The following is a 21079-nucleotide window of genomic DNA, read 5'->3' as shown; positions in this document are numbered from 1 at the left end:
ATATTGTTCTTTAACTATTTCCTATAACCCCTAGCTTTGAGGAAAGTAGAATGAGAAAATATTGTGCATATAGGAATGGGTGGCATTGTGATCTCAGCTGTAGATAACTGCGACTTCGACCAATTATTACTCCTTTGAAAATAAGCAAAGTTCGGACTTTCAAAGCCTTCTTTTTGTACACCTTTAATCATATCGGCTTGATATTACTGATGGTCATCAGGGTAAGCAGAGGACCGGCATGGATTTCGAGGTTTACCTCCATAAAGCAAATTTTCTACCCCTCAGGTGTTTTTGTTTTTTTGTTTTTTCGTTTGTTTGTTTGTTTGTTTTGTTTTGTTTTGTTTTGTTTTGTTTTGTTTTTTTTGGGGGGTGTTATACACCAGTTTAAGAGAACAATGCTACGTAAAAGATAGTAAATGTATTTTAAATACACACGGGAATCGCAAACACAAACACAAAAAGCCAACAACAGTTTTTACAATAATATCCTCGAATATCACAGCTTCACGAGAATTATTATCCTTGACATATTATGCGATACTGTGGCCATTGACAACGGCAATGTAATCGAAACTTGGGGGTTGCGGGCTGCGATTGTGTAAAAGATGGTCACGCTTCCGAGTTCCTTTCAGATTTCATTCTGTTCACCAGGCCGCTCCCCCTCCACCCTTTGCACTTCGTAAGGTGAGTTCAGCAGACCGTAATGAAGAGGAAACGCTGACGATTAACTCTTTCAATCTCGTGGAACATGTCTATAATGTAATTCCGATGCTACATAGTTTGCCGAGCTTGAGACGGGGTAAGTCACTGTCTGCCAACACGTCGCACCTCACCCCAATCTCTTTGTGTCATTGTTGAATGGGATTAATTCATTAATCGAATTAGGCATTCATGAGAGCAGGTGTGGATCTTGTCGATGGGTTTAGCGTTGTGAGGCATCCTCTACTGTGTCATTTTCACAATATGAAACACACAAAAAACAGAGAATATATATTTGCCATTCTTTTTACTCCCGAAATCTACCTCCCCTCTCACAATCTTTATCGACTATCTACATTTTACTTACTACTTAAAATCTGTCTGTCTATCTATCTATCTATCTATCTATCTATCTATCTATCTATCTATCTATCTATCTATCTATCTCTATCTATCTATAATACATCTGTCTATCTGTCTATATCTATCTATCCATCTATATAGACAGACAGATAGATAGATAAATAAATATAGAGATATTGCATACATCAATGTTTATAAGATAACAGCTTAGCATAACTTAGCTAACTCATGTGAAAGTTTGAATCATTTTGAATGTGTAAAGGAATAATTCCCGTCCTCATATCGTTGTTATATCGGATTTTATGGTGAAATAACACTGTGTGCAAAGAATAGAAAGAAAGGGTTTCCAAGACTCCATAGTCCGTGGAGTTAAGTGATGCAAGTCTATAGTTTCAAAGCACACAACCAGAATAATGTACTTATCTTATTGCAGTAGTGTATATTTCTATGCCTCCGCCACGAAGTGGTGCCGGAGGTATTATGTTTTCGGGTTGTCCGTCCGTCCGTCCGTCCTTCCGTCCGTCCGTCCGTAATGAATTTTGTGGACAGTGTAACTACCAAAACCTTTTGAGGTATCCTAATGAAACTTGGCAAGTATGTGTATTAGGGGGTGAAGTTGTGCCTATCAACTTTTGAGTGCACATGCTCAAGGTCAAAGGTCAAAAGGTCAAGGTCAAATGCTTAAAATTTCACTATTTCCCCCATATCTATGCAATGCCTAAGATATTTTCTTGAAACTTAGTGTATACATGTATTACCCAATTAAGATTCTCTGGTGAAAGTTTGGGGTATGAGGTCAAAAGGTCAAAGGTCAAAAGGTCAAGTAAAATGTTAAAATTTCACTTTTTTCTCTGTATCTTGGAAATTGTTCAAGGTATCTTTATGGAATATAGTATATATGCATGTACTGACAGGCAGTGGTTATCTAGGGAATTTGCGGTTCATGGGTCAAAGGTCAGGGGTCAAAGGTCAAGGGCAATACTTCAAAATTTTACTATTTTCCTTACATTTATGCAATGCCAGCAGGATTATTTTTTTAACTTGATATATGCATGTATAACCCAATAGAGATTCTCTGGGATTTTTTTTTTTTGCCTAGAAGGTCAAAGTTCAAAAGGTCAAAGATCAAGTGAAAGTGCTGAACTTACTTCTTTCTCCTTATCTCGGAAGTGGCTCAAGTTATCTTGAAACTTAGTACATATTTATGTATGTTCTGCTTGACAGTGATTCTCTTATAAATCAAAGGCCAGATGAAAATGATAACAATTTACTGTTCAATACAGAAATTGCACTTTTTCTCCATACCTTGAAAATTACTCAGTGCATAAACTTATGAAAGGGTCAAAGTCAAGTTAAAGTTCTTAAATCCCCAAATACATGCTCTCCTATTCATCCAATTATACATAGGTCAAGGAAGGTAAACATTCAATACATTTGTGACAAACATGTCATTTTAATATTTTGCCAATTTTGTGAAAATGTAATCACACATTGTCCACGTATACTATAGACCTATTAGGAGAATCATGCATTATGGCGGAGGCATACCAGTCGCCATAGCGACATTTCTGGTCTATATTAATTCCAGACGTATGAACTATAATGTGTCGTCACTTTCCTCTTACGAGTATAAGATAAAAAAACATAGGTAAGGCTATAATTATAGAAGCCATACAAACGACCTGTCACACTTTGCAAGCACTAACATGAATTTAAAAAAAAAGTATAGGGGCCTATTAGACACCAAAAAAGAAAAAAAGAAAAGAAAAGAAAGGTGCCCATAAAGTTGCACCTGGCCCAGAACAAAGAATTTTATGGAGAGGAGAAGAGCTTTAACATTTTGCCAGTCTCCACTAGAGATTGTCCCCTTTTCTCTAATATATTTATGCAATACAGTGTATGATAATGAAAAGATGACGAAGAAAAATACACTGGTCCTGTAGGGACAAGAACGAAAATTGTCCTTTGCAGACTGAATATCGATACTTTTTCTTTTATTCTTTAAGGATCGTTCTTTTCAATTAATGCATCTGTAAAAAGAAAAAAAAATTAAAGCAAAGCACAATTTCAAGCACATGTATCAAATAAACCAATTGGTAGGCCCTACTATACAAAGGTTTAGTAGAGCAATAATTTCTTTAAAGCCTATGTAAGAAAAAACAGAACATTATGTTACATGTCGTGAATAATCATGAACATATTAATATAAACAACGATTATAGCTTTAATTATTTTTCAAAGAGAGGTAAGGTGGGGGAGGGAGAAGGAGAGAGAAGGGGAGAGAGAAAATAACAATTATCTCCCTTTCCCTTAGCCTTAAAATGACTCAGTTTGGACTTAATGTGGTAACACTCATCACAACACATTTAAAAATCATTAAAAATTTCGCCCGAGAGTGAAGTGCTAGTCTTGGTACGATATTCTTCTGAATGCGAATCGTAATCGAATGTACGATATCGTAATCGGCCGACAATCACATGTGATTGATTGTATGATCATGTGACAATTTTACGACTGGAAAATCAAACGAATGTACGGCGTTACGGGTGAGGTTAGGTTACACGGCACGTCCGGAAATTGAAAAAAAAAAAAAACAGTTTCAGTCATTTTCAGGGCACTGGAATCCATTTCGAAGAGAGATGGTGAGCCTCGACCATGACAGTACAAGGCAAGGGGTAAGTAAAACACTGAGGTTTGGATTTATGTTGATTTTTGTTTGCTCAAAAGTCTTTCCGGCACTTTGTTGTCGCCATTAATAATAGTCCCAGACCCCCATATCTGTGTTGGCTGTTTCGTATTAAACTTTATTTCCTGACGGCCGTGCGGGTACATTTTGTAGTGATACAGGGGGTCGGGTGCGCGGTGCGACGGCGCGGCTGTAGCCTGTAGGCCGACGCACGGTACCACTACGAAGTGTTACCTACGTGTACCCCTTTATCATAGTAGGGTGGAACATCCTATTACCGGACGCTTTTCTTTGTGGCTTTGAATTCCGTACTCATAGAATGAAATTTCGGCTAAATACAACACCACTTATTCACAGACTCATGGAAATTACGAATTCAGCCAACTTACGTCATTTCTTCGTTCCAGTTTTTAGAAAATATGCTTCAAACATACCCCTCTAAAAATAGTGGTTTTTTGCGCGGTGCAAAATCGCATTGTATTACCGGACGCTATTTTCGTAATCGAATAATCGAGGTCTTTCGCACCTAATCCTTGCACCAGAATCACAATTCATCCCACAAATCACCGTACACATTCTCACCGAGCGGATGACACACACAAAAAATCTGCAAATGAAGCTCAAATTTCGTATTTTACAGTAAAATGTCTGTCTTGACCATTTCGAACAGTTCACGCAATAAAACCTTGTGAGAAATCGACAACTGGTTAGAGTATACGTGCTTTGTCTATGGGAGCTGCACGCGCGGGTGATGAGTTGCGTGCCCCTTAGCGCACAACTATTCCGCATCGTTCGCGTTTGAGGACGATAGCTACAATTTTTCCGATATTGATCAGTGAACTTTTGGTTCTAAATAGAATCTTCAGCATTTTTCCTGTATGTGAGTGGGATTTCATGGAATTTCAGTCGCGAAATGTGATTCAAACATGCATAAATATCAACTATAAACGAGGTGCGGGTCACTCAACTATAAATTTGAGGTAAAATGTGAATTTTTTCGTGTTTTTACATTTTTATGTGGCGTTTTTCGCGATTTCGGTCCACACAAAGTTCTGTGAGGCTAATCTACGAAGTCTCGCGCGTACAGAATGTCATTAGTACGCAAAAATGTGCGTGTCCGGTAATACCATGGTGTCCGGTGACACCATGCTTGCCTATACTTTTTGCGGGTACCGTGATACTGAACATGCTGAGGGAAGATATAAAAACATACAACATTACAAGTGCTCGTGTGGTGTACTTTCGTATCCATTTCATAGAAATCTCTAAGTCTATCTCGAATTCCAAACTCAAAGACAAACAAAGTCACAGGAGGAAAGGGGAAATTAAACTGAATAACGAAGGTGGTCTAGGCTAGACGCTAGAGTCTCTATAAATTTTAACATTAAATAGCTAGATCTAATTGTAGTCTAAATCACTCAGTCTCACTTTAATAGTCTGGGCCTTGGCGCAACAAGGGGATGTCGTGCTTCGCACGGCGTCTGGTGGTCGGGCTAGACCTAATTTGAACCAAATCGGTTAATGGGAAGCGCTGATATTGACGTTGACAGTCGATTGAGAAATGCAGCTCATAGTCTAGAGTTAGAGCACACACAAAGTCACAAAGACAGTCACTGTACACTGACACGACAGACTCTTGAAGAGTGACTTGTTTTGATTGACATCATGAAAGTTGTCATTGATATCAGTGTGTAGTACTAGACCCTAGTTACTACTAGTCACTAGTACCAAGAACTGATTTGGATCAAATCAAAAGTGATTTGAAATAAGATATCAAGTATTTCTAATTTTCTTGTGATTTTTTCTTTTCTTTTTAGATTGGATATTCAGAATTTGAGATATCCACATGAATACGAAAGACTATGAAAGTACTTTACTAAAGTGGGAGTCATTCCCACTTTACGGGAATAGATACTTACATGTACCAACTATGCCAGCGGCCTGATGTGCTCGATGCCCACAGATTTTCCAGAATTTTCATAGGTACACCTCCGTGTGTGTGCCAAATCATAGTCCAATCCATCAAGCGTCAGTCTCGATCATGGGGGATCTGTAGTCACCTGACCGGGTCGAGTGTGTCAGTCATGTGACCCTGTAGTCGGGTTAAAGTCACAGTCCGGGTTTGGTTAACCCGTTCCTTCCGCAATTCTTTGAGTGCCTTTAATGCCCCCAAACGAGATTCTTTTCGCCCGTTGACAGAGGCACGCAGGTTGGTAATCCAGCTGTGTGAAGGCAGTGAAGCGGTTCATTGTGTCCCCCTTTCTACGGTCAACTACATGTGCCCGTGAACAATGGAAATATCGATCGGGTGCGAGGTATGAATAGAGCGTGAGCTGATGAGCTCTCAGAATCTTTTGTTCTACACTTGTGTAAAACCAGGTACCTGAATGAGGTGACTGGGGTCAGCGAACCCGCATTTCTATTAAACTGACCTCAGCCTTGATCACTATGTACATGTTCGTACGAGTTTACAGCAGAACAAGCAAAAAACTAAATCAGGAAAAGGTACATAATACTGTAAAACCCCTTTTTTTTTAAACAGCAGGAGAACAAATCCTGATAGAATAAACTCTGATCTTTTTATCAAACCCACTTTTCTGAGCATTTTAACACAAAGAAACATGAATTTAGGCCACTGAAGCAGGCACCCTTGTCTTCATTTTGGGAACCTGGTAAACCAGGTTCCCGTATATCAGTTGCTCCCACGGGAACCTGGTAAACCAGGTTTCCGTAAGGAACGGGTTAGGTCGTAAAATACAGTATAGAGGAGGGGGGGGGGGGGGGGGGGGTCAAGATTGACCGTCCCCAAAACCCAATCCCACTACATTACCACTCAAAGTAGTAGTGCCAGACATGCTAAATTGCTCGTTTTCATTTGCATATTTTCTGGTTTGCTGAGTAATGTACTGTCATTTTCTACCAGAATTGTCTTTTGTTTGTGTTCCCTTCTTATTCATTATTTTTTCCATTTAGAATTAGTGGAATATACAATTGCTTTTCTAAAGATGTCTGTCCGTACTATGTTTGCAAGATCTGAAGGGAAAAATTTTTTTATGCCCCCCCCCCCACTAATTTGCCATATCACTCTTCAATGCACTACTCTACCCTTATTAGGACGCCAGTACTGCTGTACCCCAACACTTGCCAAATGTGTGTGTGTGTGTGTGTGCGTGTGCGTGTGCGTGTACGCACATCTACAATGTATGAATGCGTATTAAAGCTGTTAGGGTAGAGTAGTGCACTGGGGTATGGCAAAATTATTGTGAGGGGACAGAAATAACTCATCCATGTCCAAAATTTGCTCTGAACAAGAAGTGTAATTACTAGACTTGCACTTTAATAGTCGTGCGAAGTCACTTTCAGATGTTTTGTAGCTAGAGAGAAATTGTACCAGTGATAATACAGTACAGTGTCAAATGCACACTGACAGTAAAGTTGGAGTAAGTGCATGTTGCAACAGAGATCGCTTTGTTGGAAATTGGAACCAGTCTGTTGAGATTTTATGGCTGTATTTGTCTGCATTCAGCCAGATTTTGATTGTTTCTTTTTGTCTGTGCATACCAGGGATACTTCTTTGCCAATGAAGGCTCTGCATCCAACTTCCCAAATGACGAAGAAGAGCTGATCGGCAATGGGCTGACGTCGGATGACTCCCCAAGATTCATGCCGCTCCGGACAGCCTGGGCAGCCGTGATACAGATTATTATCCTGGTAAACATTTGGGAGGAATTATCACCACTTTTGCTGGATTTCATTGCAGACTTCTGCATTGATAACAAGGACAAGATACCTTTCAAAAATTCACAATTGTGACCACCCAACTTTGAAGTTTGAACCCACAAAAAGTAAACCAAAAATGAAATGCCACACAGTTTGAAAGAGTAAGCTCTAATCTTTTAAAATGATGTAAACATTTATAAATTGGACCATCCTGACTCATTGAAAAAGTGACTCAATTATCAAAGAGAGAGGACAAGCAGATTCATAGACATGGGAGAAAACAGTTCGTCAGTTGGACCCCGTTTACAGTCCGAGGCTCGGCCCAGCCCCGCTTCATTGTAAACGCGCAAAAGGCCAAATGCGGGGCCAAAATTGGCCTCGCATTTGGCCTTGCTCTGGAGGTGGTCTCGGCCCGGCCTGGCCTTTTCTCAGTGTAATCCCAAACTGTTCCAAATGCGCGGCCAATTTTAGTCTGGCTTTCAAACCCTCTGCCCGTACTATTTCACTATTCAGGATATTAACCCCCTCAACGTCGAAAGCTAGTATAGTGCAAGGTGGTTTTGTCCCCTCAACGTCGAAAGCTAGTATAGTGTAAGGTGGTTTTGTCCTGCAAAGGATTTTTCCTTCGGCAAAGGACACGGAATCCAGTTGGCAAAGGGTCTGAAAACCAGACTATGCCAAATTGCGTTTGTTTACAAGCAGAGCGCCACTACGACAAAATATTGAAAGGTTTGAATTAAAAGCGCGACCGAGCCCGGCAGTGTGAATGGACAAGATTGTGGGGCTCGGCCCCAGCAATTGAGGCTGGGCTCGGCCGCGGCTCGGCCCAGCCCCGCACTGTAAACGGGGTCTTAGGGTCCTTCAAGCATGATGTGCAGAACTATCAATGAAAACATGTTCCATTTCACAGTGAAAGCAATGCTTGCCTAAAAGTATATGGTCCAGAAAAACTGCTGATACCTCAGTTTAGGTTTTGTATCATGCCGCCAAATTTTGACAGTAGGTTGAGAAGGGATTGTTGTCCCAGGTGAAGATAAATTTGAAAAATATATCTGAAGCATTTGGCCAACCCAAATGACATGATATTATGGTCTAGTACAGTGAATCATAATCTGGGACATTCCACAGGCTTTTTGCTGAGTGGTCACAGTTGATTGTAGTTGTTTTCTTCTGTGCCTTAGAGTTGAAATCATTAACCCATATCGGGCCACCTACGGGATATTCCGTAGTTCGTTTGAACACTGCAGGGGCCACATACGGAATGTCCCGTAGTGAATGAAATGACATACTAGTATAAACGACATCATTCCAAAGTTCTTTCACCTTCTAACCTTTGACAACATATCCCATTATGCTTTGCTACTCTGTCTGCGATAATTCAAGAAGGTTTTGTCAGTCAAACGGCAACGATATTGTAAAAATCATCGAAAAAATGTGTGTTTACATGGAATAACGCGAATAACCACGAAGCATGAATGGGTGCTATCTGCAACTACGGAGTGCTCGATTTTGGATTTTCTGCCTCAGTTTTTGAGAAGGTTTGGACACTTGCCGGTGATGATTTGACTGTGATAATAGTCGAACGTACATCTACATGTAATAATATGTACAACAATTTTATAATTCAGTCGAAACTGAAAAGCTGTAGAAGTGTATCATGACGAGTTTCGCTTCAACAAACTGTAGGATGCACACATTATACTATCGATTTCCCATGCACTCACAATGGCTTCATCATCATGAACATAAACATAAACCTGCAATTATCGTATCAATGGTCATGATATTTACATGTCCAGAAAGCTGACGCTCTGATCATTTCATTTCCGGTAGGTCCTACTGGATGTGTAAAGTTACAACATTTGCTATTTTTAATCCATGAATGAAAGCAAACAAACAAATTGATTTCATAACTTTTAGATGACAGTACTTCACTTCTGCTGAGTACTATGACTGCACTGTGCATTGAATGGCAGCATGTTATATATACCATTTTAAGGGGAATTTTATCCTCTTTCAAATGACATATAACTTGTCTATGTTTTGTTTGATTGGTTACTAATGAAAAGCGACTGTTAATATAGAGAGTTGTCTGCCTGTCAGCGTGTGTGTGCAAATGGTGCTGGGCCACTGCGGTGTTTGTTTACACTTTTAAGTGCGTTGGCCCGATATGGTTTGAGCAGTACAAATGTCCTCTCAACCTGTATAGATGATGTTCTCCTAGAATTAATAAGAAACATTCTGCCCATGGATGTGTATTAAAGTGAAGATGGACATTCGGATGGATTACTGAATAACTGTTAAAAAAACAAACAAACAAACTTGGTAAAAAAGTCAACTACAATATGATGTAAGTGCCTAGTGTTTTTATAATGTTGGCATTTGTAAATGAAAAACAGTTTGTTTGTTTGTTAACTTTCTAATCCTCCTATCCTTTTTGCATACCTTTTCTTCTACAATCCAGATAGCTTGGGAGGTCCTCGTTTTCCTGATTCCACTCATGATCTTCAAGAATGATGGAACCTGCAGCTTTGTGATCATAATCTACGTACAGGCCTGCATGTGGCTGCTCTTCCTATTCTTTGAACGCGTTTTACACTACGCTCATCGACGCTCGATGCGGATGGGTTACCTGCAGTTCTACCGCCGGACTCAGACGCTGAAGAGAGTTCCTTTATACACAGTATCCATTGGTAAGATGATGGCATTGGTTTCATGACATTTGCTCCTGTGACACTTGCTCCCATGAAATATCTGCACGCTTAGCCAAACATACATGTAAATTCTACCCTCAAACTCTATTCTTAATCCTCACATCAAACTAAACCTAAAACCCTGTCACAACCTAACTCTAGGTCCTTGGAAAATTAAGAAAATAAGAAAATAGATTGTCACAGGAGCAAACGTTTCGTTACCGATGTCATCACACACAACAAACACTTTGTGTGCTACAGTGTACCGTAAAAGTGGATATTTTCGCGCAACCAATTTCTCGCGCTTGGCCAGGTAAGAAGAGTTTCGCATGTTTTTAATTCCGCAGAATCAAGACATCACGCACAGGAACATATGGCTAGCAAAATTATTTGCATGCTTTTATTTTCGTGTTGGTGTCTGGTTGCGCGAAATGCGCAAAAAATTCAACACCGCAAAAATTTCCACTTTTAAAGTAAACCCCCAGGGTACTACATTATTCTGAGACCTCAGTGCATTTCCGCTTTGGGGAAATTTTCTGTTTTTCAAAGCGATATAATTTCTTTTGTTCAGCACATTTATGCTAGAAATGAAGTACAGCAAAATTGTGGAAAGATTTCCCAAGCTTGCTGTGATGTACATTATATGACAAACTTTTTAACCCTAAAAAGACTGGGGGGGGGGGGCCTAAAAGGCCCCCCTCGACATTTCGCGCGATTACTCTGCAACACGCAATGCTCTCGCCGCGATGCTCTATGACTTTTTTCTTTCGAGTTTCCCGCACATTTTGACACCAAATTTGTCACGCCCAGGGGTGCGGTTTTGAAGTTACATAACTTTTTGTACATGCACGTGAGACCGAAAATGGCTCAAAAATGTGATTTTGTGTACAAAGTCAATACAAATTGAGTTTTATCACATGGTTCATATAAGTATGCTTATTTTTTCTCTCAATGGCTAAAATCAATTTGTTTTAGTAGTATTATGCTTCAAAAAGGGTCTGCCACAAATTTTACTGAAAAAAACAACAAAAACAAAGGGTTGAAAAAACAACGAAATACATAAGAAATTCATAAAACAATAAAATAAATAAGAAATTAATTTTGATGCCGAATTTTTTTTCAAGTACATTTGCTAAGAATGCCACAAAGAATATTTAGACCAAAAATGATCACTTTTGGAGCTTTATTTACTGATTTAGATCAAAAAGGTCTGATTTCTCGCATAAATTAGCATAATTAATCAAAATAAAATAAAAGAAAACTATTTTGGAAAATTTGAATATACTATCTTGTAGATTACATCGCACACTACCATTGTGCAAATTTCCGCGGCGATTGCGCGATCCATGGCAGAGATATAAAGGGGGGGCCCTTTAGGCCCCCCCCAGTCTTTCGAGCTACCAAAATAGCCCAGTCTTTTTAGGGTTAAAGCCTGTCTGCACATGCTCTATTCATACCTCACACACAGTACTGCATATAGAGTGCTGTGATCTTGCGCCAGATCAATATTTTGCATTGTCCAATGGCACATAATTGTAGTTGACCTTGCAAAGGGAATATATGTACCGCTTGACGGCTTTCGCACATATAAGAAATTCATAAAACAATAAAATAAATAAGAAATTAATTTTGATGCCGATTTTTTTTTCAAGTACATTTGCTAAGAATGCCACAAAGAATATCTAGACCAAAAATGATCACTTTTAATTGGAGCTTTATTTACTGATTTAGATCAAAAAGTCTGATTTCTCGCATAAATTAGCATAATTAATCAAAATAAAATAAAAGAAAACTATTTTGGAAAATTTGAATATACGATGTTGTAGATTACATCGCACACTACCATTGTGCAAATTTCGCGGCGATCGCGCGATCCATGGCAGAGATCTAAAGGGGGGGCCCTTTAGGCCCCCCCCCCCCCAGTCTTTCGAGCTACCAAAATAGCCCAGTCTTTTTAGAGTTAAAGCCCGTCTGCACACGCTCTATTCATACCTCACACACAGTACTGCATATAGAGTGCTGTGATCTTGCGCCAGATCAATATTTTGCATTGTCCAATGGCACATAATTGTAGTTGACCTTGCAAAGGGAATATATGTACCGCTTGACGGCTTTCGCACAGGTAGATTACCCACCACTCTGATCTCCGTTGACCCCCCAAAAGAATTTTTTTTTAGGGCATTGAAGGCTCTCAGAAAATTGTGGGAGGAATGGGTTAATACAGCTATGATAATTTAAAAGTGCCAAGGCATAAAAAGAGCTAAGAGGCCCTCCTTTTTCTCTTGTAACGTGATCTGAATAAATCTTTGATATCCATGATTGATGTTTTGATATATCTTCCTCATCTGTTCTGTGTCCCCTAGGTTGTGTTGCACTCTTGGTTCTCAGCGGGGCTTATCTGAGGGACCAGGTGGTGAACACTACAATCTGGCCTATGATGTACATTCAGATCATCGCCAGTTTGGAGACCGTTCTGGCTGGGGGCGCTCTTCTTCGCTATACAGGTTGGTATTAAGTCCACTGCGGTGTAGCCTTTCTCCAAGACAATCACACTCTTTTGAGTGCAGACGATTGTAAAGGAAGAGAATTAAAGCCATGCTGATAATCAGTATTTTTTTTTTTTTTAATCTGCCAGTAGATAAAACTGGTACAGAGAATTGCCCCCCTTTTTAAGATAAAGAGGTTTATCTCCTCTGCCACATTTGTACGATTGTTCTTGTCAGTTTGATTTTGCATGCATGTTCGGTTATTTATTTATCTATCATATACTATTTCGTGGTGTTCTCTCTCTATGTATTATTTGTTATGCTTCATCATTAAATATCCCATTCTGAATTTCCTGTCATGCTTTTTATTGGACGATTAAAATGAATTGAATTAATTAAGAGCTAATCAACTTTGCACAAAAAGGATAACTGCTGCTCATTCTTTTTACCTCTAATTACATCTGCAGTACTCGTCATTCGCTTCAATCAAAAGCGGTGCCTACCTGACGTCGAGCAGGAGGAGTTCAATACGTCCATCACACAGCCCTCGGCAACTCTTCCGGACATTGGATACAGGTGGGCATTGCAGGGGATCACTCCCATATTCCTCCCCTTCTTGTGCTGGGGCGAGGGGGGGGGGGGGGGGGGGGGGGGGGGGGGGAGTGTTGTATTATGAAAGCACTACATTTATCACGTGTGTATCCATATTCCATGTATTCTACTATCAAGTGACACAGTCAGAGCAGCAGTCATTACCATGACACTCATTTGTAATTGTGGATTAAACTTGTTACAAATTTATCCTAAACAACTGTATCTGTTCTTCATTGAATTGGTCAACAGTGGATGGGGGAGAGTTATCAGTTTCAGACAAAGTGCTACCTACCCGCACCAAAACGCCTCAGGAATTCGGTTAAAGAGATAGTAAACAGACTTTATTGCATTTGATCCATAACACTTTGTAGATGTACCAGTGAATGTAGAAAACCTATTTTGTAAAATAGTACCCCTGTATGGCTGAAGAAAGAAAAAAGAAGAAGAAAACTCACTCCTTTTTGTTAAATGGGACCCTGAAATGGTGATAGAAAGAATAAAAGAATACCACTCTTCAAATTCATGAAATTCTTCTGTCGAGATGCTTTCATTGCAACTGATTGACAAATTGCCCTGCATCGACGTAAAATAAGCACTGAATTGATCAGTGTTTATAAGTAGCCATGATAAAAAAATCATGGGCGTACATACTCGAGCGGGATACCCATACCACTCTTTTTGATAAAACTTGGACAATGCTGTACATTCATGTTCAAGGGCAAACCCCTTTTGACACCTTTTGGACATGTGCATGACAAGTCATGTGGAGAGAACCCCACTCGACTTTTGTGGGATCAACACTGAGTGTTGACTACCATAATCATGCTGTATTCATTGAATCATGAATAAAAATTATGCTTGCTATTTCTTCCCTTTATTCGCGCCAGAGACTTGCTATCAACTTCCCCAACTCTGCGTCTAGGTTGACCGTTGATTTGTGTGTCCGTTCGTTCTACGCTTGTACCACTGCTCAGATACCCTTGCCCTGGTGTCAAAACCATTTCCAGGCAATTGAAACCGATCGTTAAACACCACCATTGTTTAAAGGGATGGTATAGTTGTGGTTGAGATGGAGCTTCACGTTTCCAACTTTTTTTGTGAAACAATAAGAAACCTCTTTTGAAACTATGGAAGAGGGTATAATTCTAAGAGGAATTTAAAGTTTAAGACTAATTTTTATCAAATAAACTTTGAATTTTTCTTAGAATTGTAAAATGCTCTTTAACACTTGATCAAGTGGTTTCTAGGTGTCTTGCAAAACTTAAAAGCTGAATCCTCATCTCAGCCAATGCCATACCATCCCTTTAATCCTTAACAAGCAATCTATCCCACATAATTGCTTTAGCTAGAGAGATGTGCATGCAGTTATGAGCTTGATTATTCATTTGATCTGTACATTATGTCATGTGCATAGAGTGACAGTCAATTAAGCAATCATGATTCGGTTGTGAGTATGATTAAATGAGGCAGTGTTTAGTCATTAACGTGTCAGCATGTATAAACTGAGCATTTCTCTTTACTCATACTTGTATGAATATGGCAAGGTTGTAAGGCTTAAAGGGGATGGGCGAATGGCTACACACTGATCAGTGGGAATCAGTGGGAATGCTGGGGGATGATTGTTCTAATCCTTGTGGGATTCATTTAAGAGTACATTATATATCTGTTGTTGTGTGAAAATTATTTGCTTCAGAATGGTGTCATATTCAAGTCATGTGCAGTTTAATGTTTCCAGGTTAGCATGCCTGTACAGTGACGGGGCGATTAAATTGCACATTACTTGAATATGAGACCATTCTGAAGCAAATAATTTTCACACAACAATAGACAATGCACTCTTTAATGAATCCCACAAGAATTGGAACAATCATCCCCCAGCATTCCCACTGATTCCCACTGATCAGTTACTAGCCATCTCCTTTAAAGACCTCCTCTGTTCTCCTTTGCAACAGAGAAAGAGATAGAGTAATTACAGAAAAATGGAAATAGAAACCAAGAGTTCAGTAAATCTTTTGCCATATTACATTTATGGGTTAGTCAGATATTAAAGAATGGAAAGTGAAAATTCTGCGATCTCAGTGGTCAAGAATGCTGTGTGGATTTTCTACTGGCCACACGCTGCCTCACAGTGGTAAACATGTTATCGAGCATTTATTGTGAGAGTACGCACACTTGTAACAAAGTTTCGCGCACTTAGCAAGGGTTCACTCACTCAATATGAGATACTATTGGCTTAAAAATCATGCTTCCAGTAATTACTGGATGCATGGTTTTGAAGTACTGGATGCATGATTTTTCGGGCTTTCGTCTATGGCAAGCCAAAAGGAAATGCATCCAGTAGATTTGCCATTGGGTAACAAGATCGATTGATTTTTGGCAAGAAAATTATCTATATTCTATAACACAGATGACGCACATGTCTTTTCGTGAGTCAGTCAGAATAGTGTGCATGCAGTTACAATGTACTATATGGAATTTAGCCGAAACCCACTCAGCTTCGCCTCGGGAGTTAAGCATTCCATACCTTATGCACACAATTCCGACTGATGCACTCAGACCTGTGCGACATTTATTGGTCAGCTGTTAGATAAACATGACCATGTGCTAAGGGGCTGTTTATGCTGTTTGACCATGGACCACCCATCCTTTGGGATGCCCTCCTGTGGTGAAAATTTCTGTGTGAACAAGCAGTTAAGAGCAGGAAGCAGCAGGCAGTAAACTTTACAGCATGCAATTTGGGTGCACCCAGTGTACAATATGTACAAGGGGGAACATACTGAGAACAAGTTTAGGCTTTGCATCAATGCCAAAACATTTTGACTCCCATCTATTTAAAATTTTTATAGATGGGCATTTCCGTGAGTTGTGCGACATGACCACCAAAATTTTACCCGCATATTTCAGGACAACTGATAATCTTACTTTGTTAGCCATAGTTTGAAGTGTGTGAAACCAACTTTACCTTTAAGAAAAGTTCCCTTTTGTGCATTTTTATACCTTTTGAAACCAGAAAGCATTTTTTGACCTAAAAATCCCTAAAAAGGCATTTTTGTTGCTCTTTGTGATAATTTTTTATATTTGAGGCTCAAATCAATCTTTGTTTGGTTTTACAAATCAAAAATATATTAATCTAGCAGTAAATAAAGTGGAGACCTCAATATAAGATATGTACTTCGGACACCAGCGTGCTCTTACATAGCTCGAGAAGCTGCTGTAACGTGAGTTACCGAAACATGAACTTTTTAACCTAGCAATTTTACTATGCCCAACTGAGACGTGGTATTTTGGATTATCAAATAACTATGCAGCACACATCCAAGAAATATGATGGGACTTATAGTCTTTGCTTCAAATTCTCATAACAGAGGTCTTAAAATTGTAACGTGAGTTACCATGTAACGTGAGTTACCGACATGATTTTTCTTTAATACCAAGAAATGATATGAGGTTGTGACTGTAAGTAACCAATGAGTACATGATTACTGAACTCTAGTATTAAGATTCTATTTCCAGTAGATTGTTATTCTCTTGGTCTCTCTCTATCACCAAACCAACTGGTCTACATGTACAATGTATTATTTACATATGTTCATCACATGTGCTTCAACAGGTTCCATATTTACTATTCAATATTACAGTGTATGTATACTGATCTGTTGCGAAAGTTGTTAAAAGACATTTCTTCTAAAGCTGCATGGACCGTGTTCCAGCAAATTATCAAAATTTTGTGATAACTATTAATAGCCTCCTGATTGGGATAATCACTGCATGATTACTCTTGAAAAGTTCTTGTTTTTGTAATTCAAGTGATTACTATTTGACATTTCATAGTTTATACCTACCTGTATAGACCAAAGCCATTGTTTATGAGGCTGAAACATTTACATGTATGAACAGAATTTTGAGATTGGAGCTCGCTTCCTGCTGTTTTTTCTGAGATTGTTGAGAACTGAACATTGTGAATTTGACACGCTTATGTGTTTTATACTACTGTATTCTACTCTGAGGTTTTAGCTATATTGTTGCAAAATCCTACAATGAAACTTTTCCATATTTACTATAATTTACTTTATATGCTGATCTATTACCAAAAACTTGTTGAATGTGAACCTCATTATCAGACATTTTCTTTAAGAGCTGGACAGTCATGAACCTTAAAGCAAACTATCAACATTTTGTGATATTAATAGTTAGCCTCCTGATCACAAAATATTTACTATTCATGTTTTTCATTGGGATTTACTGCTTCAGTCTGCTTGATTACCCTAGAAAATACTGGTATACTTTTTACACGTATGTATGTACAATTTAAATAATGGCTACTTGACATTTCATAGACCAAAGCCATTGTTCTTTAAGGCTTAAACATTTATGAACATGTTTTATTAAACTGATCAAAACTGGTAGCAGATAACTAAAATTTATCTGCAGTTTCTGTAATTCAAGTCTAATTTCTGTACCAGTTTAGTAAGAATTTGTAAACAAATCAAACATACAATCAATTGATTATTGAGTAATTCAAACAATTATCAAATAATTGGAATATAAATTGCATTATTTAAAAGTTAAAAGATTTATTGAAATATTCATTTCTGAACCTTTAAACTCTCCACAGACTACATGTACAGGTCTCTAGTCTCGTGACTCAGTGTATTAAATGGAATAGTTTATGGATGACTTGTTTTATCTAGATAGCCTGAACAATCAAATCAAATTCTCAATTAAATCCTCAATTTCTGATGCATTTGTTAACTGGAAAAGAGTGTAATTTAATGAAATAGACTCTGTTTCATATCATTTTGTTGAATACAATTTTTGTCTCAGTACAAATGAAAGCTTGGAAAACGACTCAATTAAAAATGAAATTCATCTTCAAGTTGGTATTTTAAATGTAAAGTTTCCTGCCTTTTGGTAATCTCGTGGGTAAAATGGGATTAATTACTGTCAGATCAATGTTCAAATCAATTTAGATTCTTTATTCATGGAGTTTGTTTGTGAAAAAAAGTTGTCTTGGTAAGTTTTCTTTGGATTATTAAGACAAAAAATCGTCTTGTGATCATGTGGACAAACTGTAACGTGAGTTACCGTAACGTGAGTTACCGCTTCACATGACGATACCTGGAGAATGTAAGACAATTTGAATTTTTACCATACTCGGTGATGTATGTTGTTAGTCCATGACTTTGACACAATAGACTTTAAAGTCTCTCTGTTTCTTGTTTGAGGAAACTTTTGAATATAAGACATGCCAAATTTTTGCATGTCCAAATTATGTAACGTGAGTTACCGACATTTGTAGTGTTTTTTCTCATAGTTCTCATAAGAGTCTGTGGATGTAATGTTGCTGTGAGGTAGGATGGAGGTGCATGATACTCATTCACATATAGTAACTCATATCACTAATTAGGTTTTAAGGATATTGATCTCAACGATCTAATTTTGAGTTCAAAATGTAACGTGAGTTACCGTGGAAATGCCCAGATAATGACTTTCATTGTCAGCCATTATACAAATCATTCTAACCTTGGTGTTTAAAATGCTTTCTCAAGGAGATTTTAAGTTCTAATTTCTTTGTTTTTTCCAAGCCAGTCATTATAATTTATTTTGTGTATTAACCCATTGAGGACGGACTGATTTTGCAACAACACGCATTTCCCATAGACACTTGCCTGGATATGCTGGACTCGTCTTTAATGGGTTAAAATGGAGGGGTTGGAGGTGTTCAGTATACTTCAGGCATTTTGCTCAAGTGTAAAGCTGGTTATGTAATACAGACATCCATGCCTACTGTGCTGATGGTGATGTATAGATATGCATTTTTTTAAAATCACAAATTTGTCAAAGTTTTCACCAAAATGTTGCATGCACTTTACGCTGTAAACCGTTTTGATTCTGAGTCTGCCTTCCCGTAAAATCATGTGTCCTCTAGTGCCTGGTGTTTCCAAGATTTAGCTTGCAATCCATTTTCTTGTCTGTGATGTTCATCCTCTCTAGCTCTTTCCTTTAACCTGTTGAGGACAGGCTGATTTTGCTATAACACACATTTCCCATAGACCCTTGCTCGAGGATACTCGGGACTCGTCCTCAACGAGCTAAAAAAAAGAAAAGACAAAGAGCAGAGATTAACCCCTACTGTGCTGTCTGGAGTGTAGCAGCAGCTTTCTGCACTGTTTGGCACGGATGTTTGAATACCTATTGTCTATGAATAGAGATTATCTAATCCCCCTAATCCCTATTATGTCACCATGGCCTTCGTGTTGGACTGAGGCACATTGCTACATCTGAGTAGGCTCTGTCATCTACCTCCTAGCTCAAGTTTTACGTGGATGGATTAGTGCATAATGATAAAAACTTGTGCAAGTATAAGTACATTTGAGGAGTGTTTCTTAAATTACAGATCGATAGTTGCAATGTTACAAATTTAATTTTTAGATGCAGGCGATTGAAGAAAATTCACACCTCAACCTTCACCCCTCTGATTAATATTCTTGTGCTTATAATTGTAAGTATGTCGGCATGTAAAGGGTTGACGTCGATGTGTAACCATATCTTGGTTTAATTCCTTCTCATTGGCCCATTTTGAAAGCAGGATTACTGGAATAAGGCGTATTACTTGTTTAAAAGGACTGTACAGTACGTACTGGCTGAGGTGAGGATTCAGGTTTACAACATTTTTAGTGAGATAATGAGAAACCTCTTATAAAATGAAATATGAAAGTGCATGTGATTTCAAGAAGGGTTCAACGTTAATTTGATGGAAATTGGCCTTGAAATGGGTGAGATATCCCCAAAAGCGATCCTAATAAAATTGACAGGGTATGACTTTTATTAGGATCTCTTTGTTTTACTTTTTTTTTTTTAAGATATCTCAGTCATTTCACAACCTATTTTCATCAAATAGATCTTTGATTCCCCTTTGAATTGTATGTTCTTTAACATTTCATAGAGTGGTTTCTAAATATCACACAAAACGTTACAAGCTGCATCCTCACCACAACCAGTACTCGGTCCCTTTCAAGACTGGTCCCAAGAATACTTTGGCAGGTGTCTATGGGATGCCTGTATCATAGCAGAATCAGCTCATTCTCAAGTGGTTAAAAATTATGCTGTTTCACTTCACAGGGATGTCGGCTACTTGGAGAACCTGCTGGAGAAGCAGGCTGACATGATCCACTACCTGCGACTTCACACGGCGTACCTCAGCAAGAAGATCCTACGCCTCACCAGGCTGACCCATCCGTCCACGTCTGGCAACGCCATGAACAACGTGCACTAGAGCGATGCGATCGCGCCCCGGAGACAGGGTAGAATCTATACAGCGACTCCTCTTAGCATCGTATCACGATCCCTTCCGTGGCACGGGAGCTGTTACCGAGGTATGCTGGTATGTGTTTTGACACAACTCCGTGCTCTCCTGTACAACTCGGTCAAGTTGCAGAGAAGAGATTTTCTTGGCTGTCCAAGCATTGTTGGTTTAATACGTGTGTATGTTTGTGGAGTGATGACAGCTAGCTTCGGTGATACGAATCTGAATAGCACCCTCTATGCCTCTGTGCTGTGTATGGTGGGACATCGTGAGGCATGCCTTGTGCAAATGTAAAGATATTGCTTCTGTGTATTACATGTAAAGAAGAAGACACTGTACATGTAGTGTACAGTAAGCAAAGAGATTCTACACTGTGTGATGTGCTGAGACACCAGCATAGAATGACTCATCAGCGCAAGAAGGTATGTAAGTTTGGGTCCTACAAACAGCTGTACATAGGTATTTGCCTGTTGTACTTTGTGGTACGTCTTAGGAAATCTTTGAATCTGTGAGATGTTGTCATATTACTCAA

General features: G+C 38.8%; 1 protein-coding gene across 1 annotated transcript; it reads left to right on the top strand.

The window, feature by feature from the left end:
• The first annotated feature begins 3701 nt into the window (after positions 1–3701).
• LOC139708560 (transmembrane protein 192-like) lies at positions 3702–20612 on the top strand. Its single transcript, XM_071620503.1, has 6 exons — positions 3702–3737; positions 7313–7459; positions 9933–10161; positions 12525–12665; positions 13115–13223; positions 20364–20612. The coding sequence occupies exons 1-6, from the start codon at positions 3702–3704 to the stop codon at positions 20515–20517; spliced, it is 816 nt and encodes a 271-aa protein (XP_071476604.1). The 3' UTR covers positions 20518–20612.
• The last annotated feature ends 467 nt before the right edge of the window (positions 20613–21079 follow it).

Source organism: Diadema antillarum, unplaced genomic scaffold, assembly GCF_040938485.1.
Source record: "Diadema antillarum isolate AM-2024a unplaced genomic scaffold, OU_Dant_1.0 seq00001348_RagTag, whole genome shotgun sequence".
In the NCBI taxonomy this organism is placed as follows: domain Eukaryota; kingdom Metazoa; phylum Echinodermata; class Echinoidea; order Diadematoida; family Diadematidae; genus Diadema; species Diadema antillarum.
This window is presented reverse-complemented; position numbering and strand designations above follow the sequence as displayed.

What these genes read in the sequence shown, in the direction of transcription:
- LOC139708560 (XM_071620503.1), top strand. Translation starts at nt 3,702, where the DNA reads ATGGTGAGCCTCGACCATGACAGTACAAGGCAAGGG. An exon ending in TTTATACACAGTATCCATTG is followed by an intron (nt 10,162 to 12,524) that starts GTAAGATGATGG and finishes TGTGTCCCCTAG; the next exon opens with GTTGTGTTGCACTCTTGGTT. An exon ending in CTTCCGGACATTGGATACAG is followed by an intron (nt 13,224 to 20,363) that starts GTGGGCATTGCA and finishes TTCACTTCACAG; the next exon opens with GGATGTCGGCTACTTGGAGA.